The 26,319-nt window shown below is 50.6% G+C and overlaps 2 protein-coding genes and 1 non-coding gene across 4 annotated transcripts; 2 read left to right on the top strand and 1 right to left on the bottom strand.

Annotated features, from left to right (window-relative positions):
• Positions 1-270: 270 nt before the first annotated feature.
• Positions 271-13,393, top strand: NUDC (nuclear distribution C, dynein complex regulator). The gene is made up of 9 exons (XM_004425792.3): positions 271-449; positions 2,633-2,710; positions 9,947-10,150; positions 10,242-10,307; positions 11,097-11,216; positions 11,291-11,485; positions 12,372-12,455; positions 12,549-12,667; positions 13,125-13,393. The coding sequence occupies exons 1-9, from the start codon at positions 369-371 to the stop codon at positions 13,174-13,176; spliced, it is 999 nt and encodes a 332-aa protein (XP_004425849.1). The 5' UTR covers positions 271-368; the 3' UTR covers positions 13,177-13,393.
• Positions 5,574-5,680, top strand: LOC147914120 (U6 spliceosomal RNA). Its single transcript, XR_015555898.1, has one exon. It is a non-coding gene; the product is annotated as a U6 spliceosomal RNA (small nuclear RNA).
• KDF1 (keratinocyte differentiation factor 1) lies at positions 13,152-21,915 on the bottom strand. Of its 2 annotated transcripts, XM_087446489.1 has the most exons (4): positions 21,724-21,915; positions 17,030-18,100; positions 16,520-16,594; positions 13,152-15,967 (listed from the first exon to the last, which is right to left on the bottom strand). In XM_087446489.1, the coding sequence occupies exons 2-4, from the start codon at positions 18,066-18,068 to the stop codon at positions 15,885-15,887; spliced, it is 1,197 nt and encodes a 398-aa protein (XP_087302615.1). In that variant the 5' UTR covers positions 18,069-18,100; positions 21,724-21,915; the 3' UTR covers positions 13,152-15,884. The 2 variants fall into 2 exon arrangements, with proteins under 2 accessions (XP_087302615.1, XP_004425850.1); XM_004425793.3 differs by lacking the exon at positions 21,724-21,915 and having other exon boundaries at positions 17,030-20,498.
• Positions 21,916-26,319: the final 4,404 nt, after the last annotated feature.

Raw genomic sequence — 26,319 nt, 5'->3', positions numbered from 1 at the left:
TAGCTTTGAGCCCAGAGCTTTCTGGAAGGCTCTAAAGCATCCAGTGACCATAGCAACTCACGCCAAACTCCTGGGCCCTCGGCTCCTCCCACCGCTTCACGGACGCGCTCGTTGATTGGCTCACCAAGTTGACCAATGGCCGGTGGAGCGGGCTGTTTGCCGCGCGGTCAATGGCCACGGGCCCGGAGGGAGGCGGGAAGAGAAGGCGAGAAGGCGGAGCTGGGCGGCGGGGCGCCTGCGTGTTTCCGGCTCCGCTGCGGAAGGCGCAGGATCGGAGCCGTTGGGCCCGACACGACGCGGAGGAGCAGGGAGAGCGCGGGACGCGAGTGAAGAGCTTGGATCTGTGAGCGTGCCTGGTGGCCGGCGCGATGGGCGGAGAGCAGGAGGAGGAGCGATTCGACGGCATGTTGCTGGCCATGGCGCAGCAGCACGAGGGCGGCGTGCAGGAGGTAACGGCCCGCGCGGCGTCGGTCCGGCCTGGTCCAGCGGCGCCTGCCCGCTCGGGCGTCCCGAGCCACGCTCCCTCCGCCCTAATCTGCCGTCGAGGGCTGAGTCCCACCCCTGGGCCTCACGGGCTTCTGGGATCCCGCCACATTCTCACCGCATCCCAGCTTCCGGTCTGGCCTCCGCGCTGCACGACTTGCCCCCTTCGTATCAGTCTTGGGCCTCCGGCGCTCCTCAGTAGTAGTTCCTATCTTAGCAACTCCGGCGTCCCTGAACCCGTCCCTGGAAAACCCTCAGAGTCTTTGGATTCACACCCCTGCAACCCACCCCGTTCCTGCCCTTCCGGCTCCATTTCCCCTCTGATGGCCGCCCCGAAGAGCATCCCTTAGGACGAAGCATCCCAGACGTTGAGATCTGCATCTACCACGACTTGGAGCGAGCCGAAGAATGGGTGCAAAGAATGTGTGCCGTGGGGGGGGAGGGGCGGGCGGGGTGATAGTAGCACATGGTCTTTTTAGGCCTTGAATGGGGCAATAGGAGGCCTGTGTTCACAATTGGTTTCCACCACCTCCCAACTTGGGACCTTTCCACATCTCCAAGCCTCGGTTTCTTTGAGATAGAGCTACAAAGCCCTATTTCCTGAATATTTGTAGGACAGTAGTAGTAGTGTCTTGAAGTGGAGAACACTGAGGAATTCTCGGCAGTCAGGCGTGTTCATTCAAGTGTTTGTTGAGTGGTTGATGTGTACCAGACACTCACTGGACTGGGTGTCTGGGGATATGTGAGGATACAGACATGAGCAGAAACCTGTCCTTGCCCTGATGGAGCTTAGAAAGAGCTTTTCAAAAGCATAATTCATGCATAGTGACCAGACACACATAGTGTATGAACGATAAGGACCAACCAGTATAGATTCTGGAGTTGGGTTTTTGGATCAGAAACAGAAGGTTACACATAGAAAAGCCTATCAAGATAAGTCTAGAAGTGTCATTCTATAAAGAAATTGAAGGAACTTGCCCGAGATCATCCAGAAGGCTCTTGACCTAGAGGGGACCAGACTCCTTAGGCCAGCGTGCTTTCCACAGTCCATTGCCCATTCTGTGTCTCGCTGGGGACAAGTTTTTATTGAGCTTTTCCTTCTCATTCTCTCACTCAGGTGCTTGTGGTGACCAAGGACTCCTAAGCCCTTTGGGGTGGGAAGAGTGTTACTAATTTGCAAGTGTGAAAGGCTCCCTCCCCCACCCCCTAAATTGTTGACACAAAACTGGATTTGAGAGTGAGTTCATTTTTGAGTGAATTGAAAAAATGCCTAGAAGCAGGAATTGAAACCATTGAGATAAGTTCTAGCATCGGATTTAGAACCACTCACTTGGGCAAATAAAAAGGCTTATATGTGCTAGCCCTAGGTCACCACTAGATCTCGTCATTCTCGTCATTCAGCAAAAATTCTGCTGAGCACGTACTCTGAGACAGATCTGGTGCCAGGCATTGGGGATGTAGACAGAATAAGCCTACTTGTGAGGAGTTAACTCTTTGGTAGGGGGTCTCTTGCTCCGGGCCAGAGACTGTTAAGGATCTCACCTCCATTACCTCGTTTGATCCTCACAAGATCTGTAGAAGTAGGTCCTGCTGCTGTCCTGTTTTGCAGAATTAAGAAACTTCTTCAGGGTCACAGAGCTGATGTATGTCAGTCTGATATTCAAAACACATGCCCTTAACCACTTGGCTAGACTGGTACCCAGCCAGAGTTAGTTGGTCTTAATCTTCTTTGAAGTGGCTTCGTTTGTTCCCTTCCTCCTACCTCTGTCCCACTAACTCGGCCACTGCCCCTCTGGATAGGCTGTTTACCATCTGGAGAGGAAAGGTGGGCCCTGGTGTTTCAAGCCCTGGATGCAGAGGAGTGGTCCATACCTTCAGGCTGCTTCTCGCGCCACAAGGAATATGAAACACAAACATACAAACAAGAAATGAGAAATCTGCCCTTCATGTGATCTAGATAAGGTCAGGTAAGACTTCCTGGCAGAAGTGACAAAAGTAGGGCCTGTTGAGGAGGATGTTTCCTTAGTTGGGAGGCTCAGGTGTGAAACAGTCAAGTCCTGAGTTTCCTCCTAGGGTAAGGAAGTTGGCTTCTGTGCACTTGAGGGGCTCCCGATATCGCATCTCCACAGTGTTCTTTGTCTTCTTGCAGCTTGTGAACACTTTCTTCAGCTTTCTTCGGCGCAAAACAGACTTTTTCGTTGGAGGAGAAGAGGGGATAGCAGAAAAGGTGAGTGTTGGGAGCCACTGTCCCTTGGGCAGCTCTTAGAAGAAAAGCTCACCTGGCCTTCCTTTGGCATAATAATAATAATCTTCAGCAGAAGTGAAATGCTCAGGGTGAGAAGTTGGGGAGGGGAAACAAGCTGTCATTTATTGAAGCCCCTCTTCTTTTTTTTTTTTTTTTAATAATTTTATTTATTTTTTCCCCCAAAGCCCCAGTAGATAGTTGTATGTCATAGCTGCACATCCTTCTAGTTGCTGCATGTGGGACGTGGCCTCAGCATGGCCAGAGAAGCGGTGCGTTGGTGCGCGCCCGGAATCCGAACCCCGGGCCGCCAGCAGCGGAGCGCGCGCACTTAACCGCTAAGCCACGGGGCCGGCCCCTGAAGCCCCTCTTCTTGCCAGGTCTTTATCTACCATGTCTCCCATGACCCTTCAGTGGTTCAAGAGGGGCAGGTGTTACTATCCCCATTTTACAAATGAGGAAATTGGCTTGGGGGTGTTTGGCACTTTGTCCAAAGTCTTGAGCTGAGTTGTGGGAGAGCCAGGGTTGGAACCAGAGTCTGTTGTAAAACTGCCTTCTGCCCCTGACACCATGCTTCTTGGTTCCTTTTCCACTGAGGAGGTTTTATCTAATTACTTAGCTGGGAGATGAGAGTAGGTAAATGTTAGAAATTGAGCTCAGAAGACAAATATAGGAAAACTCAAAGACAACAGTCCCAGTCTTCCCACATGCTGTGACCCAAAGTTCAAGGATTTGGGAATGGTGTTTTGTGGTGCAGGTTCTGAGACCTTGAACTTCCTGCTGTGTACTGAGGTTGTAATTACATTTTTGAAGATTGGTAAATCATGAAGATGTCACCTCATTGAACTATGATTTTTATAACCTTGATATTTGTTTTTACTTAAACATAGTAATAAGGAAACGTAGTAAACATAGAGAAATAGTAACAAGGAGGAGACGTTTTGCAAACTGCTTTCTGTGGTTTTGGGATTCTAACAAGCTGGTATGCATTGTAATGTTCCTTGATAATCCGAGGCTACTCTGTCATAGACATGTTGGCCTGGGAGTAGGAGTCTCAGGTTCTTGGTCTAACTGTATGGCCACCTTGATTTCCTACCAATTCTTTGGTCCTTTCAATCTTCACATCTGTAAAATGGAAGAAGGTGGCTCACTGACTTGTAGGACCCGTCCTTCTGGCTCAAATATTCTTTCTCTATTAGCATTAGCACCTCTTGTTTTTCTGGGGGCCTGACTGCCTTATAATATCAGCAGTCATCATTCATTCATTTAATGAATATTTATTGAACACCTAACACTTTGCCTGTGTTAGGTACTATGCCAAACCCTTCCAGATTGCAGAGGTGAATACAGACCTGGGCTTTGTTTTCATGGATCTCACAGGGTAGCCCCCCCCCCCCAAAAAAGAAAAAAAAAGATAATGAGTAACTGGTGGATGTTAGGGCAGAAGCCCTGGGAGCATAAAATGATGGGATTAACCCAGGTTGGGGGCTGAAGGAAGACTTCCTGAGGAAGGTATGAAAGATGAGTAAGCTAGCTGGAAGAAGAGAGATATGGATAGTATTAAGAAGTGTTCTCTCAGAAGTATCATGAGGATGATAGTTGCTGCCATATATTGGATGTCAGCTGGTCCCCTCTTAGACCTTGTCATGTTCCTTGGCTCTTTATGTTCCCTTAGAGTCAGTTCTTTCCCAGTAGGTTGGTCAAACTCTCAGGTAGGCAGAAACCTGTCCAGCCTTCCCACCTGGTCTCCAGTTGTAACACAGTAACTCCTTTGTGTTGAGCACCTGCTGTGTGCAGGGCCACCAGATACATCATTTCCAAGTGCAGTGGTTAAGAGCATGGGCCCTGGAGTCTAGCAGATGTGAGTTCGAATCCTGGTCTCCCCCCACTCCCGGCTCGACAACTGTGTGGTGTTGGGTGAATCACTTTCTTTCTGAGCCTCATTTTTTTTACCTTTAAGCGGGGGTAATCCTCACTTCACAGGGCTGTTGTGAGGATAAAAGGAGGTGGTATAAATGAAGTGGCTGGCATGTGAGAATACAAGTTCACGATCCCCTTTTTGAACCTCTTGGGGCCAGATGTGTTTTGGGATTTCGAATTCTTTGGATTTTAGGCACTACAGTGCATATACTGTACATTACATACAATACTCCAGTCCAGGGGTCATGAACAGCATCCTGTAATGAAACATTAATATTTCTGCAGAGAAATGTATATCAATATTCATACCAAGTAGGAGATATGAAGACTAATAACCTCATGCTACAAACTTATAAAGTACAGCCCTGATGGCCTAGTGGTTAGAGTCCGGCCCTCACTGCTTCAGCGGCCCGGGTTTGTTTACTGGTTGTGGAACCACATCACCCATCTGTCAGTTGCTATGCTGTGGTGGCAGTTCACACAGAACTAGAACGACTTACAACTAGGAAATACAACCATGCACTGGGGCTTTGGGGAGAAAAAGAAAAAAAAGGAGGAAGATTGGCAACAGATGTTAGCTCAGGGTGAATCTTTACCTGCAAAAAAAAAAAAAAAACTTCTAGTTTTTATAGCTTTTGGGGCTAGGAATTATGAATAAGGGATTGTGGATTTGAGTAAAGCCATAATGATCAAATCAGTATGTTATTGACATAGAAAGAGACGAATGGGCCCGTGAAGCTGAATAGAAAAACTTAGAAAAAGTCTAGACTATATGAGAATTTAATATATCTAATATGGTAACTTAGTTCATAAGGCAAAGGATGATTTAATAAGTCATGTTGCTACAACTGGCTGTTTGTGAAAAACCAAAAATGTACTATCTGTTTTACTCATATGTAAAAATAAATTGCAGATCAAGAAGAGTCTTGTGCTCGCTTCGGCAGCACATATACTAAAATTGGAACGATACAGAGAAGATTAGCATGGCCCCTGCACAAGGATGACACGCAAATTCGTGAAGCGTTCCATATTTAAAAAAAAAAAAAAAAAAGAAGAGTCTTGTAAGGAAAGCTAGAAAACTATGTATAATCTTTGTGTGGAGGAGGCCTTGCAAGATTAGAAAAGTAGAAGCTATAAAAGCAAAGGTAGCTGTTTGCCTCTTCAAACATTGAGAACTTGTGTATGGCAAAAGAGACATAATGACATATAAAGTCAATTGAAAAATATTAGATTTGGAAAAAATGTGCAATGCAGAGGACAGATAAAATTTAATAGCTAATTTATTTTTATTATTATTTTTTTTGGTGAGGAAGATTGGCCCTGAGCTAACATCTGTGGCCAATCTTCCCCTTTTTGCTTGAGAAAGATTGGCCCTGAGCTAACATCCATGCTGGTCTTCCTCCTATTTTGTCTGTGGGACGCTGCCACAGCATGGCTTGATGAGTGGTGTGTAGGTCCCTGCCCGGGATCTGAACCTGCGAACCCGGGGCCGCCCAAGCAGAGCATGTGAACTTAACTACTATGGGGCTCGCCACCAGGCCAGCCCCGTAATAGCTAATTTAATATTCAGGAACTCTTGTTGAGAAAAGGATAAACAGAAAAATGGGCAATTCTAAGAAGAGCAAATCCAAAGAGCATATGAAAAGATGCTCAAATTCACTAGTAATCGAGGAAATCTAGGCGAGAGAAACAGTGAGATGCCCTTTTTTTCCTGTCAAGCTGACAAAATGTAAAAAAAACAACATTACATACAGGGATGTGGAAAAAAGGATACTCTTCAGATGTTGCTGGTAAAAGAGAAATATTGTAGCTCTTTAAAAACTTATTATAAAAGATGCTCAACATCACTAATCAGAGAAATGCAAATCAAAACCACAGTGAGATATCACCTCACGCCCATTAGGATGGCCTCTATCAAAAAAACCAGAAAACACCAAGTGTTGGAGAACATGTGGAGAAATTGGAACTCTTATGCACTGTTGGTGGGAATGTAAAATGGTGCAGCTGCTGTGGAGAACGGTATGGCACTTCCTCAAAAAATTAAAAATAGTACCACCATATGATCCAGCAATCCCACTTCTAGATATCCAAAAGAATTGAAAGTAAAGTCTTGAGAGATTTGTACACCCGTGTTCATAAGCACTGCTATTCACGATAGCTAAAAGGTGGAAGCAACTCAAGCGTCCATTGACGCGGATGAATAAATAAAATGTCGTATATACATGTAATGGAATATTATTCAGCCTTTTAAAGGAAGACAGACACACAAAAGAGCACATATTGAATGATTCCATTTATATGAAGTTTTAGAACAGGAGTGTGTCATTTCTCAGATGTGTTGGGGGTGCACACACCCTTATCCCCCCTGCCCCCACCATGGTCAGGTTCAAGACCTCGTGCTTTTGGATTCCATTTAAATATCTCAGGGTCTTCCCTGGCCAGGCTGGTGGGAACCACTCTTTACTCCCCCATCACCCAGCCTAGGTCAGGGAAAGCCTGTGTTTAGGTATGCCCACTGAGCAGTCTGGGGCCTGTCTTCTAAAACTGGCCCAGCCCTTCTCACCCATTCCCCACTCTGCTGGGCTGTGGTTCCCAGTGACAGAAGCTTGACTCTGTGGTAGCCTGCCAGTTGGGACCTCTGAGTAGGCTACACACTCCCAGGGGTCTCTGCCTGGGGCTTGGCCTGGGTAAAGCTGGTGGGAGGAGACTGGGAGGAGGGGTCAGAGGCTGCTGTGATTGGATTTGACTTTGTCTGGTGGTTCAGCTCTGCCCTCAAATAACCTCCAGGAGCTAGGAAGGAACTGAACAAATGGGATGTAACATGATTCACTGGAGCTGGGAGAGGGGAGGGCCCTGCTCCCGCCTCCCCTTGGCCACTGGTTGGCAAAGGGCTTGAGTTCAAGGTCTTCCTGATTAGGGACTTGGGATGAAGGCCCTGTGGTAGAACAGCTTCTGCTGGCATAATTGTCTCTTTCTGTTGACAGCAGAATGGCCTTCAGGTGGCTCATTTCTTTCTCACATACACCCCATTTTGTTAACCCATTTGGTTTGGGGGCGCTTTTGGTGCCCTTTAATCTTGTAGAGTATGGAGCTCCTGCAGTGTGGCATGAGGTTAGGGGTTTGGAGTAGTGGGAGGAATTGGCATCAAATGAATGAGAAGCCACAGGGCATTTGGTGGAACCCTAGGTCTGGGAGCCCATGGGTGACTTCAGTGACCCAGAGCCCCACGTAGGCCCCTCAGCTCTTGCAGACCCCTCCGTCCCTCCAGCTCTGGCTCAGAGATGCTTGAAAGATGGTTTGTTGACCACTGATCACGTGGTGAGTACCTTGCGAGACTTCCTCCAGGTGTGTGGGTCAACAAAGAGTTGGCTTTGCTAATTTGGGTATCTTCCTGGGCCTGCTGACGGTGAAGAGGTGAAACTTGAGACATTTGAGCTGGTCCTAGAGGATAAGTAGGAGTTTGCCAGGTGACCTGGGAGTAGGGACAAGGACATTCTAGGCAAATAACAGCTTATGCAAGACTGCTTTCAGAAATAATAAAACAGAAGCACAGAGAGATGACCTCAGGGTCACACAGGTAGGAGTAGACCAGGAACTCAAATCTAGGTGTGATTCTCAAGTATGCATGAGAATTGGCCAGGAGGGCTTGTTAAAGATACAGATTGCTGGGCCGGCTCCGTGGCTTAGTGGTTAAGTGCGTGCGCTCTGATGCTGGCGGCCCGGGTTCGGATCCCGGGCGCGCCCCGAGGCACCACTTCTCCGTCCAACGCGAGGCCGAGTCCCACGTACAGCAACTAGAAGGATGTGAACCTATGACATACAACTATCTACTGGGGCTTTGGGGGGGAAAAAATGAATAAAAAAAAAAAAAAAAAAAAGATACAGATTGCTGAGCTACTCCCTCCACCTCCCCCCTGGAATTTCTGATTCAGTAGGTCTGGAGTGAGGCCTGAGATATAACATTTCTAACAAATTCTGGGTGGTGCTGATGCTGCGGGTCGGGGGACCCACACTTTGGAGCTACTGGTATAAACAGTGGGGTAGAGCCATCTCTCCCATTGGTTTTTTGTGTGTGTGTGTGAGGAAGACTGGCTCTGAGCTGACATCCATTGCCAGTCCTCCTCTTTTTGCTAAGGAAGATTAGCTCTAAGCTAAGATCTGTCCTCATCTTCCTCTATTTTGTATATGGGATGCTGCACAGCATGGCTAGATGAGTAGTGCGTCAGTCCACGCCCGGGATCCGAACCTGCAAACCCTGGGCCACTGAAGCGGAGCTCACGAACTTAACCACTATGCCACTGGGCCGGCCCCTCCCATTGTATTTTTATAGCAGAGAAATTACTTCTCCCCACCCCCCACCAGTTGACATTGGGTTAGCCTCAGCCACACAAGGGGTGTTGGGAAGCCATCACTTTATATGTGGCAGTGATGTGGCAAGGACTGTGCCCGGCTCTTGACAAGTGTCTGTTATATTCAATCTTCATGACAGGTGAGGAAACGGGGGCTTAGAAAATGTCAAAGTTGTTCACTTGTCCAAGGCCACACAGCCGGATAGTGACAGGTGACAATAGTATTGGGGTAGCTCTTGGGCAGCAGGGAAGCCACCTATCAGGATGTGGATTGGAAACATCCTGGGAAGGCATAGTGGGAGAGAAAGGATTTGAAATTGATAGTTCGCAGGCTGAGGAGAGGAAGAGACTAGCCTCTTCCCTTAAGAAAGCTCTCTCTGGTTTCCTGCTAATGTGGCAGTTCTGGACGTGGTCCTGAGTGCTGCACGGCTAGGGCTGCGGTCAGGAGTCAGGTACACAGGTAAGAGAGACCAGTCGGGGAGCAGGTCAGGGTGGGCCTGAGAGCTCAGGAAAGGCTTCTCAGACGGGTTGAGGCTGGAATTCTGCTTCTGACAGCCTCGCTCTGTAGTGGAGGACTTTTAGAGCACTTTTCATTTGATCTTCACACTGATGAGGAGTCTGAGACTCTCACAGGTTAAGGAATTTGCCAAAAATACAATAGCTAGCATGTGACAAACCCTGGATTAGATCTCAAGGTGTCCAACTTCAGTATCCATACTCTTAGTCACTAGACTGTGATATTTCTTAAACTAGCCACTGTTTATTGAGCCGAGTACTGCGCAGGTATTCTCATTACGACTCTGTGAGTTGGGTCTATATTACTCCTACTTTATAGATGAGAAACTGAGGTTCTGAGGGCCGTGCCTTACCCAGATAGAGGTGGGACTGGACTCCAGGCCTTGGGACATTGTCCCCTGCCCTGACGCCTCGTTGCCTTCTCTTCCTTCCCTAGCTTATCACACAGACCTTCAACCACCACAACCAACTGGCACAGAAGGCCCGGCGGGAGAAGAGAGCTCGGCAGGAAACTGAGCGGCGGGAGAAGGCAGAGCGGGCAGCCAGGCTGGCCAAGGAGGCCAAGTCAGAGACCTCTGGGCCCCAGATCAAGGAGCTGACAGATGAGGAGGCAGAGAGGCTACAGCTGGAGATTGACCGGGTAAGAGCGGACTTCCTTCCCCTGCCTCCCTGATTCCTATTGGCACTGGAAGTGGGGATGCTCTTTCCAACTGCTCTGCCCTTTGCCACAGAAAAAGGATGCAGAGAATCATGAGGCCCAGCTCAAGAATGGCAGCCTTGGCTCATCAGGGAAGCAGGTGAGGTGGACTGGGGTACTTGGGATTAGCCAGAGGTTTGGGAACTTCCAGGGACTCTCCAGCCTTTCCCTTTCTCTGGAATGCCCTCCGCTACGTCCACACCCCCCCTCCCAGCTTTGAGGATCCTATCCTACTCAGAAACACTGGACCAAAGAATCTGGGTTAAAAAACCCAAAACCCACTGGCCTTAAGCTTTGGCAGAAAATCCGAAGAGCCACAGAGGCAGTGCTGGTACAGGTACCAGCCTGGTGGGCTGGGGTCTGTGGGCCCCGCCTGGCCCTTTATGATGGTGGAATACTCTGACACATCTTGGGGTATGCTCTGCAGTGCTCCTCCCGATGACTCGAGTCCAGCTTCCCAAGCAATCTTTGGGGCATTTATTTAGCTTTCCAGAGGTTCTGATCTGAGACTAGGGGTCTCAACTCTATAGACATAGAAAAAGGAAATTGGTCATTTGGCAGCCTGGTTTTATTTTAGGAGAACCCTGCTCATGGCCACCTTGTGACCTTCTGCTCTGTGCTGGGCCTTCTTCCAGAGTCCCTTGGCTTGGACCCCCAGCTGGATCCTATGGGTCTATCTATGACTGTCACAGTCCCCCAGCTGGGTTCTTTGTCATATGCTATAACAGTCTGAGCTCTCAGGCAGAGATCAGAACCAGGTTTAACTGCTGGCTCCCAGTGGGCCATAGAGTGGGCAGGGACCAGGTCTTTTTCGTTTTGTGGCTCTATGCCCAGTGGGGTTCAGTCTGTGTCTGTCAGGTAAGTAGCTGAGCACCCCAACTATGAGCAGGAGGTGGAGGAGGATGAAGAGGAGGAGGACGAGAAGGATAAAGGGAAACTGAAGCCCAACCTCGGCAACGGGGCAGACCTGCCCAATTACCGCTGGACCCAGACCCTGTCAGAGCTGGACGTGAGTGGCAGGGACCAGGGTGGAGTTTAGGGAGCCAGCCTGGGGCCCCTCCTGACTGCTCCTGCCCCATGCAGCTGGCAGTGCCCTTCTGTGTGAACTTCCGGCTGAAGGGGAAGGACGTGGTGGTGGACATCCAGCGGCGGCACCTCCGGGTGGGGCTCAAGGGACAACCGGCGATCATTGACGGGGAGCTCTACAATGAGGTGAAGGTGGAGGAGAGCTCGTGGCTCATTGAAGACGGCAAGGTGGTGACGGTGCATCTGGAGAAGGTGCGAGAGGCCCGGCCTCCTGGCCTGCATCTCGATAGAGGAAGAGGGGAGGGCGTCTGCTCATTCGGGGACCATGCTGGGGGCCTGGTGGGCATATCTTATTTAATCCTCACAACAAGACTTTTTAAAGTAGGTCTGTCCTATTTTAGAGTCAGGAAAAGGGCAGCTCAGAGATTTGGCCAGGCTCCTACCTCTAGGAAGGAGTGGAGTCAGGATTGAAACAGTCTTTGGTCCCAAAGCCTTTCTTCCTATTAGGCTTGTACAGGCATTCACTTCAGCAAATACCTGCGTACCTACTATGTGCCAGAGACTGTTGTGAGTGCTGGAGAGAGAACAAGAACAACACGTAAACTCTGTGCCCTCAGGAAGCCTACGTTCTCTCCCTACAGAGAGATGGGACACGGACACCAGTAAATAAACGTGGTCTCCGTGAAGTGCCAAGGGTCCAAGGAAGGCTCCCCGTGGCACATGAGGCCTGTCCCAGCCTACCCCGATGGCGGGGCTGCCTCTCACTCACCCGTCCATGCCTGTGCACTTGCTTTTCCTCCCACCTAGCATGTCCTTCCCTGCTTTTTAATTGGGTGTCCTGTGTGTCCCTTAAGGCCCAGCCCAAGTGTCACTCTAACTTCTCTCCCTCCACCCTAGGTGAATATATCTCCCTCTACACTTTATTCTTCCCCTTATCATGCTGTTTTGTACTGTCCCTCTGCCGCTGGGGAGGGCAGAGGTCTTGCTCATCTTTCCCCCAGGTCCCAGCACAGGCCTGCCTGGATCCCAGGTGCAGGATGTGCATGGGAGAGACTTTGGTTCTGGAAGGGTTGGGGGTGGTTCCTGGGGCACAGTGAGCTGCCTCCTATCCTCTGGTGGTTCTCTTTCTTCCTCACAGATCAACAAGATGGAGTGGTGGAGCCGCTTGGTGTCCAGTGACCCTGAGATTAATACCAAGAAGATCAACCCTGAGAACTCCAAGGTGAGCCCTGGCTGCTTGGGGGAGCTTTCGCTGGGAGGTAAGGGGCCTAGGAGGCCCCAGAGCTTCACTATCCCTGTCACTGCCTGCCCCTAGCTGTCAGACCTAGATAGTGAGACCCGCAGCATGGTGGAAAAGATGATGTATGACCAGAGACAGAAGTCCATGGGGCTGCCCACTTCAGATGAGCAGAAGAAACAGGAGATTCTGAAGAAGTAAGTAGTTTGGGCAGGGGTGGGTTTGGGGGCTTGGGGGGTGTTTGGGGCTTGGGACCTGGGTGACAGCAGTGAGTGGGTCACTGAGCAGGACACAGGAGCTGCCCTGCACCTTCCAGGATGAGCCAGCCAAGTTTATGGCTTTATAGCCTTGGCTGGCCTACCCTGATCAGTTGCTGAGGTCATCTTGAGGGCAAGGCCACCTCCGGGTAGGAAGGAAGAGATAACAGGCGGCCATTGCCACCCACAGGAAAACAGTGCTGGTATTGGCACTTCAGCTTCCCAGCCTCGGGCTCAAATGGGCCTCAGAGACCCTGGGGCCCCACCCCTGCCCAGCCTGGCTCCAGGTTGCTCAGGGTTCTAAAGAGATTAGACCTCACATGGGGGGCTAGGAGGAAGGGACTAACTTTGGGAGAGAGGGATGGCCTGTTTCACCTCCTTCCTGTTCCCTCCCCAGGTTCATGGATCAGCATCCGGAGATGGATTTTTCCAAGGCCAAATTCAACTAACCCATATCTGCCTCCCTGAACTCTTGAGGCTGAGCCCCTAGCCATCCACCTTCTTTCCCCCCTGCGCTTCCCTGGGACTTGGGGGGCTCGGGGCTGGGCAGGCATGGGACTGGCCCAGGCACACAGGTCCCAGGGTATCATGAGAGAAGGGCTGGGGCATTGAGGGGTCTTGTCCTCAGTTGGCTTATTGTTACACATTAAAACTATTTACCCAGTTCTCCCTGTGTCCTCTTCCTTCTGGCCTTTCCCTGGAGTACAGGCCTCTATGGCTGCTCCAGGGAGCTGGGGGCTTGGCTTCTAGCCCAGATTCTGCCATGTGACCTAGGGCAAGTCTTTGTCCCTCTCTGGGGCTCCTTCTCATTACTTAAAGAGAAGATTAAAACAAGACTTTTAGTCTCTTATGATTCTGAGCAAAGGTGAGTTTTTCTGGCTACAGGGACCTGAACATATGTCAGATTCTCAAAGGGGCCCATGACTCAGCAAAGTGTAAGACCAGCTGGACTAGTTGATTCCGATTTCCTCTCTAAGACAACTTCCCTCTGTGGTGGGTCTGTTCTCCAGCCCTGGATCAACTGTTTCTAAAACTACATACTGTTGTTTCCTAGGAGCAGAGGGCAGCAAAGGCTCGGGGGACTGCCCAGGCCTCAGACCTGCTGTGTGTGTGTGTGATGCAGGGACCTGGCCGGGAGGCAGGGTAAAGTCCAGTGGGGCCCTATTGTTGGTGTCTCTGACCTGGACCTCTGCAGATTTTAGGGCTTCTCGGAGTCAGCTGCGGAGGCAGTGCCAGGGCTGGAGGGGTGCTTGCCTCTGCCCAAATCCAGCCCCCACGGCTGACCCCTGCCGAACTTCGGAGGTTATGGTTACCGTCAGAATGGTTAGACTGACTTGCCCAGAGTGTTCTGTCAGTGGGCTGAGGGCGACCCTTGAATTTCTGGAATACAGCATGTCCTTTCAACATTTCAGAACAGCTTATGAAGGACTTAAAAGAAGCTATGCAGTACCTAGCTTTGTCAGTTTTCCAAAATTGATAAACTCCTTTTTTTGGGAATGCCAGTAGTGATTTTCAAGGCTGAGTTTGGAATATAGTGCTCTAGGGCCAAGGCAAGGGTGAAGGGACTATGGCACCACTCTGCTACTCTGTCCAGCAACATCCCTGGGCTGCAGTGCCCTGTGGTGATTTTCCATTGTGGAGAGGCCTTGACCTGGATGACACAGCAGAGCCTAAGGAAAGGGGCCAGTTTTATCACTGGTACTGGGCCCTATGCTCATAGCCTCAAGGGACCATCCTGTGTGTCCAATAGGAAACTGGATAGACAAGTACAGTTTTAGTTGTCATTTTCCAAAGGGTCCCTATGGGGACAAGAAAAAGGACTGTGGGGCTGCAGGTGAGGTGGGAGCAGAGAGGGGATCCTGGATACCTTCCAGCTTTTTCATCATTTAAGAATGGGCTGGTGGGCCTGCTCTGGCCTCACTGCTGGAAGACGACTAACAGACACTCCTGTGTGAGAGGAGGAGATGAGTAGGATCCTTCTGAACCCAGCTGGGCTCCAGTGACCAAACGAGGAGACCCTGCTTCTGCCTCAAGCAGATCAGCTTGCCGGCTTTGGGGCAGAATTGCCAACAGGCCAGTTTCCAGAGCCACAGTTAACAGCTGCGTGACCCATTAAGTTCCTTGACCCCTCTGAGCCCTAGCCGCCACCTCTGTGAAAGAAGAGTGACCCCACGCCAGGGTTGTTGGGAAAGCTAAAAAGATAACAGTGAACCATAGTGCTGTGTCAGCACCAGGGAGAGGTGGAGGGAGCAAGAGGTATGAGGCTGGGTGGGGGCTAACAAAGCGCTCAGGGATTTGGGGAAACTGCAGGGATGGCAGAAGCAGACCAGCCTGCTGGCAGTGAACTGGGGCAGCAGGGGGTGTCCAGACCAGCCTGCCTAGAAGAACCTCACAGTGACAGAAACCACTTGTGAGACCTTTCTCAGGTACAGACACTGCTTGGCTCTACATCCTGGAACTCACAGTGAACTTGAGAGGTGGGCATTACTGTTCCCATTTTAGCCTTCTGACAACACTAAGCCAGGCTGGACACTATCCTGTCTCCTGCTCCAGGCAGCAGTCAGGCAGATGGGACAGAAAGGACAGTACCACAGCCGAGATGACCAGGCAGACGTCCGTTACCTTTGTACTTGCAACTATGGTCATGTTAGCGTGTAGAATATCAGCCAAGAATGAAACTGCTCAACAGAACATAATGTGGAGTGGGCACTGCCCACAGAATTCCACAGGCCTTGCCTGCCCCTCAACCCAATCCATTTAAGACAAGCTTCTTTTAGCTGTCACCCCCTTCCCCCCATCTTGGGGAGGAGGACGTTTGCATGATGGGTTATGGGGGTATGTTATGGGGGTAGTAGAGTTGGGATTCAATCCCAGAAGGTAACCCCTAAGTCTGTGCTTCCCATGACCCAGGCCACCTGGGCAGGAAGAAATAGGCCCAGGCAGAGGTCAGGCCAGCTGGGGATCCAGGAGGATGTGGGCACCATGGCCCAGTGAAATGCACATAGTCCAGGAACCAGTCAGCCAAAGTGGGAGGAGCCAGAGTGGGTACTGCTTCTGGGTTTGTGGCCAGCCTTCCCCAAAAGGGGGTCCTGGTCCCCCTCTTCATGGTGTAGGCTGTGCTCTCAGAAGGGGTTGCAGCCACTAGGCCCGGCAGGGGTTAGCAGTACACCTGGAGCAGGGGTGCCCCTGATGAGTCTGTGTCGGTGCCCTGGAAGGACGAGTCGTGGCTGGCTGGGAATCCTGAGGGGGAAAGGAGGAGGAAACAGAGGCTCAGAGAGGGGAAGAGGCTCATCCAGGTCCATGGGCAGGGAGAAGCCTGCTGAGAAGGAGCAGAGCAGGACTTGAGCCTGGATCAATCTGATCCTGGCTGGGTGACCCACTCAGTGTCTTGACCTCTCTGAGCCCCAGCACTGCTCTCTGTAAAAAGGTAATGACCCCACTCCCAGGGGCTTGTGAAGGCCAAGAAGACAGTAATAGAAACCACATAAGGTGCCTTTTCAGCACCAGTGGATGACCTCCCACCCTCCACTTTCCTCCCCAGCGACTTGGGCTTAGATGCTGGTTCTGGGCACCTTCCCCCTGCTGGTTCAGGGGCAGCCCCCTGAATCTTTCCCAGTTGAACCCTTTAAGCCAGCTTGCAAGATTGGGATGGGGTCTGTGGCTGCTCAGGCTTCTCGTCCCTTTCTGAGCCCATCCTCACCCACCCCAGGAGAAAGCTGGGTGGGGGCATATGGGGGGCCCCTAGGACAGTCCCCTCTCCTCTCCACACTCCTCATCAGGTCAGGACCAAACCTGGGGCTCCATAAGGCCTCAGCTTTCTGGCGATGGCATCTGCAGTTGTCTCCTGGGAGATCTGCACTGTGAGTTCTAGGAAGGGAACATGAGGGGGCAGTGGTCATTATCACATTCTTTCAACTCTACTCCCTACTTCTGCCCCTAGCCCAGTGAGGGAAGGGCCACTCACCCCAGGGCTGGGCTAGAGAAACAATGTTTAAAACAAAGAAACAGACAACTTGTGTGTGTGTGTTTGTGTGGTGAGGTTTTGGTTAGGCCACGACAGAGATCCAAATTCATACAGGTTCCTGGGTCCTGTTAACCAGGCTCGGCCTGGAAGCTACTGTGGCAGGTGGTAGCAGGGGATAGAAGGAGCCTGTTAGGGAACGTGGAGGAGTGGAGGAAAAGGAGGAGGAAGAGCAGGGCCTGGCTGAGGGGTGGACCAACAGTGGCAAAGACCCCAGTGCAACCCTCCCCTGGCCAGAGCCTCCTCCACTTTGCCCCTCAGCCCTATGGGGCCCCACCTACCATCCTGGCTGAGTCCTGAGCCCATCATGGTCTCATGGCCACTGTCAGGGGCAGCAACAGCAGAGGCAGCAGCCCGGGTTGACCGCCCCTCTGTGGTCTGCGGGCGAGTGCGACTCTTTCGGGTACTGATGCGAATGATGCCGCGTACCAGGCGGCCCTCAGCATCCTGCTCATCCAGGTGGTAGTCCTGGGTGATGCTGCTGATAAGGTCCGAGATCTTACTGGTCTTCTCCAGGAACACAGTGTCTGATGTGCACTTGGCCAACTCATCGATCTGGTGTACGCTGAACAGCTCCGTAAGCTTCTTGAAGATGAGCACATCGATCTCGCGGCTCGACATGGAGCCACTGCCTATCTCAGGCAGGTCCAGGTCCGACTCATGGAAGGAGTAGTACTCCTCGGAGCCACGGGGGCTGCTGGCAAGGGTGCTAGGCAGGCTGTGCCGCATGGGTGGGGGCTCAGCCAACGGCTCCTTGCAACAGGAGTCCACATCAGGGGCTGGGGAGGTGGCGCTGCGGTAGGGGTATACAGGGATGCCTTTGAGCTTGACGTCAGGGTAGCTGAAGCTGCTACCCATGGTTGTCTTGAGCCGCTGGCCATCCCGCCGGCTGGGAGGTGCACGGTCAGGGCTGGGGGGCACTCCATTGTGCTCCTTGGCCCAGCTGGCTTCGGCAGCCCCCTCAGGGGAGTCCCCAGCAGACAAGCAGGGGCCACAGCCCCGCACACAGGCTCCACAGCGCTGGAGGCAACCCCGGCAGCGGCGGAAGCAGAAGGCAGCCTGGCACCAGTCCCACACCCAGGGTCGCCAGAGCAGGCAGCAGGCTGGGGGCTCGGCAGCAGGCTCAGCAGAGCCAGAGATGAAGGTAAGGCTCTCGGGCCCATGGTGGCCAGGGTCCTTGGGGTCTGGCCTACGGGTGCGGCGGCTTGGTGGGGGCTGGGATGGCTCATCATATGTCTCCAGGCACAGCTCTGTTGGCCGCTCCCAGGGACCCAAGCGTGGGGGCCCAGACGATGGGCGGGGGTGTCCGGGGCGAGGCATGGCTCATTGCGTGGTTTGTTACAGCCAGGCACCTGTCGGGGTGAGGCCAGGAAGGAGTCAGGATTAGAGGTCAAGGGCAAGCTCCTGCGCTGACCTGAGGAGCTTCAGACTTCTGGTTTCTGAGAGGCCTGTGATGTGGACAGGCCCAAATATGCCCTGGAACTCTAACCCAGCGTTCCCTCCCTCCCCAAAGAGGAAATTCTCTCTGCAGTCTAACCTACATGTCAAAATCTCCTGGGACTTCACACCCATTGGGATGGCTACTATTGAAAAAACAGAAAATGACAAGCATTGGAGACGGTGTGGAAAAGCTGGAACCCTTGTACATTACTGGTGGGATTGTAAAATGGTGCAGCTGCTATGGAAAACAGTATAGCAGTTCCTAAAAAAATTAAACAGAATTACCAGATGATCCAGCAACCCCACTTCTGGGTCTATACCCAAAAGGACTGAGAAGAGATACTTGAAGATATTTTTACAACATGTTCACAGTAGCATTATTTACAATAGGCAAAAGGTGGAAACAACCCAAATGTCCATTGACAGATGAATAAATAAACAAAATGTGGTATATACAAATACAATGGAATATTATTGAGCCCTAAAAAGGAATGAAATTCGGATACATGCTACAATATAGATAAGCCTTGAAGCCATTATGCTAAGTGAAATAATCCTGACACAAAAGGACAAATATTGTATGGTCCCACTTCTATGAAATATCTAGAATAGTCAAATTCATAGAGGCAGAAGGTAGAAGGGTAGTTGCCAGGGGCTGGGGGCAGCGGAGAATAGAAAGTTAGTGTTTAATGGGTAGAGTTCAAGTTTGGAAAGATGAAAAAGTTCTAGAGATGGATGGTGGTGGTGATGGTTACAAATCAATGTGAATGTGTTTAATGCCATAAAACTGTATGGTTAAAATGATTTTTAAAAAGGTTAAAATGGTAAACTTTATGTTATGTATATTTTACCACATAAAAAGAAAAATCTCCTGGGATCTCACTTTCTGGGGAATAGTCTCCCCCAGTTTCTTCCTACTGCTGGTAAGCCCACCCAGCACAGAGACTCTGAGGCTGCTCAGCAAATGCCTTTCCATGGGACTTGCTATAGAACCTGATCATTACCACCTTCCCCTTCTTCTCCTCCTCTTTCAAATCAGACATGAGACTATAACAGGTCCCCCATCAATATGTCAGTCTAGCTCAGATTTGCTCTTCTTGCAACATTTAACACCAAGCACTGTTTCGCTTCCTTTGATTAGACAAAAAGCCAAGCCAAAATACATCTTCTTTCCCTTTTTGACTTAGTTGCTAGCAAGCTCAGAACTAAGACTTCATTCATCCCATAAACACTGAGCCTGGCCCTGTGTCAGGCACCGTAGAACCAAAGATGAATGAACTACAGATCGTTCTTGTGATTCACACATGGTTTTGTAGAGAAAAAGATGCTTAAAAGCTCATAAGATGGAACATGTAGGATATATGAGGCATTACGGGAATAAATAACTCTGCCTGAGGGAGTCAGGGAACATCATGTAAGTGATGTATTTGGGAGGGTCCTTGATCACATGTAGGGGTTTACTGGGCAGTAACTATCCTTAGCCTGGATTTTCTGAGACACTGATCCCTTATCTTTTTATCCCTGATTTAAAGGCACTGGGGTCCTAGAACTGGTGATGTGTGAGGAACCTGGGACTGGGCATTAGGATATCTGTGTTCTAGTCCCAGATCTGGCCCTAGTAGGCAATATGGCAAATCAATGCCACCTCCCTAAAGAGAGCTACCATCATCTCTCACCCAGATACAGTCAAGGCCCCCATTCTGGCCACCTCCATTCCTTTCTACTAGCTGTGGCCAGTGAGAACGTAAAAAAAAAAACAAATCTGGAGAAACCTGGCAGATACCACTTTAATCAAATGGTCAAAGTTAATATTACCAATAATGGGACGAACTGACATCATGTGCCTCCTGATACTGTGCACTAAGAAGGATACAACATCACTTATGAAATATTACTGCCAAAAATGCATACCCTGAATGTAATCATGAGGAAACAGCAGACAAGCCCAAGTTGAGGGACATGACAGCTAAATGCAATGTGTGACCCTGGATTGGATCCTAGATCAAGAGGAAAAATTAGAAATTGGATAATGTGGATAATTGGCGAAATTTAAAAATAGACTGTATATTATTTAACAGTTTTATGTCAATATTAAATTTCCTGAATTTGATTACTAGGGTTATATAAGGCAACATTCCTATTCTTAGGAAATATACACTGAAGCATTTAGGGGTAAAGGAGCATGATGTCTGCAACCTAATCTCAAAAGGTTCCCCCAAAACCAGAAGGTGTATGTGTAGGGAGAGAAAGGGTGGGGGAAGGAATGTTAGCCATGGTGAATGGGGATGAGGAAGATATAGGAATTAACTATTCCTGCAACTCTTCAACCCACTCCTCCAGCACTCCTTCTCCAAGGACCTTCAGAACCCCAAGTCAGATGGGAGCCCCTCTCCCTACAGCCTTCTGCTAGGCTCTCTGACAGCTGGGTCAGTTTGAAGATAAGCCTATATGACCCCGAGGGGCAGGGACTGTGTCTGATTGCTTTCTGCCTCAGCGTGGGGAACAGAGTTGGGTACAATAAGTGCTTCAGGGAACTGACAGATTCTGTGTGACCTCAGGGTAAAGCCAGGACCACTGGGTGGAAAGAAAAAGGACTTAGGCTCTAGGCTGACCAGAGAGGGGGAGTGGGTGGGTGGGGGGGCGGGAGAAGGAGCAGCAGTCTGAGGGAAGGAGGGGTGGAAATCCCCTCTCCAAACCTGTGCAAACTGAAATTGCAATAGGGAACTCTGAAGTCCCTCACAATCCAAAAAGGCAAGTGGTTAAAATCTTTGCCTTGGTTTGAGCAATGTGGGGGTGGGTATGGATTCATTCATTCACTCAATTAACAAATATTTATTGAGGGCCTACTGTGTGCCAGACATTGTTCTAAGTTCAGTGGATACAGTGGTAAAACAGACAAAATTCTCTGACCTTAGGAGCTTGCACTCTAGTGAAAGTTAATGATTGATGGCTTACATTGTTCTAAGTGCTTTAAATGTATTAAACCAATTAATTCTCACAACCCTATTTGTAGCCATTATTATTATTATTGTTTTTATTATTACTATACTGAGGCACAGAGATGTTAAATAAGTTGTCCAAAGCCACACATTTATTTGTATTCAAGCCTGGCCCAGACTCTTATGCACTACCCCATCCCATCTATTACTTGGGAGGAAGGGGGCAGTCAAAGCTGCCAGCTGCCAGCTCCATGGACAAGCCTGTGCCCAAAGAGGGCCCAAGTAGGGAGTCCTGAGTCTTCCTGGCTCAGGCCTTAGATGAGGAGGGTGGACACATCTACACTGTTTCAACCATACTGAGCTCTGTGGTCCCTGGAGTTTGTAAGAACATCAAGGGGTTACTGATGATAGGGTCACTGTCTCCTCCTCCGCCTTCAAGGCTTTAGGATTCACTACTATTCATTAAATTCATCCAACAAATATTTACTGAGCACCTACCATGTGCCCAGCACTATGCTAAATGCTAGGGAAACAGCAGTTAACAGGACAGAAACAGGCTCCAGTCCAAGAGGACGTTCACTTTTTTTAACACTCACAATTGCCCTGTAAGTATTATATCTCCACTGGACAGATCAGGAATCTGAAGCTCAGAGAGATGAAGTGACTTGACCAGAGACACCTAGCAAGAAAGGGATGTGTACTGTGAGGCCAAGAGAGCAAGAAGGATTTGTACTGTGGTCCTCCAGACTCTGGAGCCCATGTACTTTCTCTCTCTCTCTTTTTTTTTTTTTTTTTTTGTGAGGAAGATCAGCCCTGAGCTAACATCCATGCTAATCCTCCTCTTTTATTTTTTGTTGAGGAAGACCGGCTCTGAGCTAACATCTATTGCCAATCCTCCTCCTTTTTTCCCCCAAAGCCCCAGTAGATAGTTGTATGTCGTAGTTGCACATCCTTCTAGTTGCTGTACGTGGGACGCGGCCTCAGCATGGCCGGAGAAGCGGTGCGCTGGTGCGCGCCCGGGATCCGAACCCGGGCTGCCAGTAGCGGAGCGTACACACTTAACCGCTAAGCCACGGGGCCGGCCCCCCATGTGCTTTCTCTTTACCACGCATTTCAAATAGGGGTGGGATGGAGGGAAGGGGAGCAACACCTGGGATAAGGACAATGCCTGGCCTCAGTCTCCCCCTCCCCTCTCGGCCCTGAACCCTCCTGAAGTCAAACTCAGCCCATTTTGTCCAGGCTCTGTCTCCCCCTCACTGCTGCTGCCCACCCCTCCAAAATCCTAGGAACACTGGTCACTTGGTTTAGTGAGGGGGAGGGTCCCTGTTTCTATTGTGGCATGGGGCAAGACTCTTGGCCTCACTTTTCTCATCTTTAACAAGGGGAGAGATGAGTATTCTTCATGGGCCACCTTGAGGTTTAAATGAGATATGGCGTGCAGGGGGCTTAGCAGGGTGCCTGGCAACTGGGAGGGGCTAGGTTACTGGGCGCCCCAAGGCACTGCAGGTATCTTCCCAGGGATCAGAAGGTCCCAGGCCCCAGGCGCATCCTCCCTGAACTTCTCATTGATGCTCTCCCCATCCTCCTTAGTCCTGAGAACATACACACTCAGGAGTCTGTCTCCATACCGCCCCCTCCTCCCAAGGTCCCCAGGACAGGCCCAGCCGCACCAGCCTCCGCCCCACCCCCGTGCCCAGCCGAGTCTTGCACACCTGGCCGGGAGGGGCATCCCAGCCCTGCTCACGAAACAGCCGTCGGCTCTAGCGCCGGGCATCGGTGTATCCTCGACCTCCTGCCCCAGAGGGGCAGCCCGCGACTCCCGTATTCGCAGGCACCTAGTCCCGGGGACAAGGAAGAACCAGACCCTAGCACTGCCCCTCGGACTAGCACAGCCCCTACACTAGCAATGCCCTCTGGGCGAGCACCACCTTCTCCAGCTGCAGGGGCCCTCTGCCCGCCGGAGGACCCAGCCTCTTTACCGCCCTGACACTGTTCCTCAGGGTAAGCACGGCCCGCTCCCCAACTCCGACACTGCCCCCGGGCGAGCATGGCTCCCTCCCCAAGCCAGCGCAGCCCTAAAGGCGAACACGGCCCCCCGTGTGCCCGCCCAGCCCAGGCGCCCGCTCAGGCCGCTCCCCGGCCCAGCCCGCGCACCCCGGAAGTGGGAGGGTGGCTCCCGAGGAACCGGTCTCGGGACCCTCCCCCGCCCCGGCGCAGCCTCGGGGGTCTTTCCACAGCGGTGCCGCCCCGGTTCGCGCCCCCTCGGGCCTGCGCGAGGCTTACCTGTCCCGCCAGGTGAGCTGCCTCCAGCTCGGCCCCTCCCCCCGCCCCCCTCGCCGCTCACCTGGAGCGCAGGTGAGCGTCTCGCGGGAGCGCTGCACGGGCCGCCGCTGAGGACACACTTCCTGCCTCCGCGAAGCGCCGCCGCCGCCGCGCACCTGGGCCGAGACTCCGCCCCGGGCGCTGGGCGGACACCGGGGTCAGGCTTGGTCTCTTGGCTCGCGGACACAGAGAGCCGTGCTTGGCCTAGTCCGGGTAAGTGAGGCCTGACGTGGAGAGGCGCTGCGGCTCAGTCTCCTCTTCTGTTAAATGGGCGGGTGGTGCTAGCAGTCTCTGAGCGCCTAGGAGCCCCTGCCAGGCATTAAAGGCCCAGCTCAAAGGGCATGTCTCCTGGGACGCCTTCCCTGACCCCTAGGCCTGTCTGGTTGTCTGTTATACAGAACGGTTCTCTGACCTGCTTTATCATAATGCTCAGCACACCGTTGTTTTCTTATCTTCTGTCTCCTCCTTTAGCCTCTGACCTTGAGGACAGGGTCAGGTCTTGTTCCCAGTGCTCGGGGGGCCCAGTGCAGGACTGGGCTGTACTAGGTGCTCAGCAGATATTCTCTATTGAATAAACCGCTGGGCTCCGAGTTCTTCCTTTGCCATGAGGCAGAATTGGGGGCCGGGATCGTCTGCTTACTGGTCAGTTCAACTTCTCTGTTTGGGGAAATTGACAGGAGAAGACAAGTACCTCTGCTCTGCTGCCTGGGAGTGGGGTGGAGGAGGGGACTGGGCTGTGCAGTCCTGACAGACCTCCCGGATCAGCAGAAGTGGCTAAAATGGGCCATGATCACCACATCCTATGGGGTCTCTGCAAGAGGCAACATCGTTGGGTGGCAAGAAGTTAGGGCTCAGACTGTCCTGGGTTCCTGCTCCCCTTAATAACTTAGTAACAACAATAGCGCCAATAAACAAGTGACTTTTAGGGAGCATCTCCAGGATCCGTGCTAAACCCCTTACTTTCATCTATTAATTAGTCTTTCCATTAGTCTGTAAGGCAGGCCAGGTGTTATCATTCCTATTTTACAGATGAGGTTTAGGAAAGAGAAATTATTTGCTCAGGTGCAAACCTTGTGGCTTTGGGCCAGCACTTTCTTTCTCTAAGCCTCGTCTGTGGAGATGATAGTACCTCTCTCCAACTGGGAGAATTAAAAGAGATAATGGAGACAAAGTAAGATAAGAGATGACTAGGGTACAGATTGGTGAAGTGGGAAGAATTCAGTACTGCTTAGCCCCCTTTCAGCCCCCCCACCCCCCAGATGGAGATACTGCCAATTAGGACAGAACCCTTTTGGTCGGCCCTATTTGGGTTGCCAAGCCCTCCCCTTGCCCAGCCAAGGTGAACACTTCTTGGAAGATGATTCCCATGGCAACTGGGGGGTTTCCTTCCCTATCTCACCTCTCAGGGCACCATCATCTCATTGCACAGGTGCCCTACCGTGTGCACACAGTAGGTGTTCAATTTTCACCAGAGACCCTCCATGGCAGCCCCTCCCATCACATCTTGTCTACCTTCTCACCTGGGGCAGGTGGCACATTGTATCCTCACCTGGAGCTCAGAAAGTGAGTCATTGTGTACAGCTGAACATCTGTGTACCCTAAGACCCAGCAAGTCCATTCCTGGGGTATAGCTACAAGATTGTACATGTGCACCAGGAGACATGTGTAAGAATGGTAGTAGAAACATTGTTCACCGTAGCCTCAAACCAAAAACACCCAAATGCCATTGACAGGAGATAAAGAATGGAAAACAGCAATATGGCTGAATTATGGTGACCTAATATTGAATGAAAAAATGCAAGTCCCAGAAGAGTACATATGGAATGGTATCCTTTTTACATCAAGTTCAGATGCAACTAGAAGTATTATGTTTAGGCATGATATTGGGTTCAACCATATGAAATTGCTGGGTTTTGACCTGTTTTCACCTATAAAAGTGGCAAATTCATAAGGTTCTGCCCAATTTATGTGTAAAAAAAACTATTAAAAGAGCAAGAGATGGGCTGGCCCCGTGGCTTAGCGGTTAAGTGTGTGCACTCCGCCGCTGGCGGCCCAGGTTCGCATCCCGGGCGCGCACCGAGGCACCGCTTCTCTGGCCATGCTGAGGCTGCGTACCACATACACCGACTAGAAGGATGTGCAACTATGACACACAACTATCTACTGGGGCTTTGGGGGAAAAAATAAATAAATAAAATTATTTTTAAAAAAAAGGCAAGAGAATTAGGAACACAAAATTCAGAATAGTGATTACCTGGGGTAGGGAAGGGTAGGGGTCAGGGATGGGGGGAGCCCATAAGTAGATTTAATTTTTAGTAATGTTCTGGGTCTTGGGTTGGATGGTAGATTCAAGGACTTTCATTTTATCATGAATGAATGAAAAATAGAAATTTATGCTCTAACTAACTAAGGCCACTGTCACTTGCAGAGTTCTCAAGGTAGCAAAAATGTGAGAGTCTAGAGTCTTATTTAGTTTTTTTCCCGTTCCTTTATTCATTCTTTTTTAAAAGATTAAGGTATAACTTACATACAGTAAAATTCACCTTTTTAGGGTACAGTTCTGTGAGTTTTGAAAAATGCATACAGTTGCATAACCACCACCACAATCAAGATATAGTTCAGTTCCATCACCCCTGAAAATTCCCCTAAACCCCTCTATAGTCAATCCCTCCCTCAACCCCAGCCTTGGCAACCACTGATGTATTTTCTGTCTCCATAGTTTTAGTTGTACAATCTTGTAGCTATACCCCAGGAATGGACTTGCTGGGTCTTAGGGTACTTTTAGTTGTAAACGTGCAGAACTGCACACAAAATTCTCATTCTGTGGTACCTAAAGTGCTGTAGATTAATAAGTAAAGATGATGCTTGAG

This window comes from Ceratotherium simum, chromosome 22, assembly GCF_057802395.1.
Source record: "Ceratotherium simum simum isolate JZ-2026a chromosome 22, ASM5780239v1, whole genome shotgun sequence".
Lineage (NCBI taxonomy): Eukaryota > Metazoa > Chordata > Mammalia > Perissodactyla > Rhinocerotidae > Ceratotherium > Ceratotherium simum.
The sequence above is the reverse complement of the archived record's forward strand: the minus strand, read 5'-3'. Positions and strand labels throughout refer to the sequence as shown.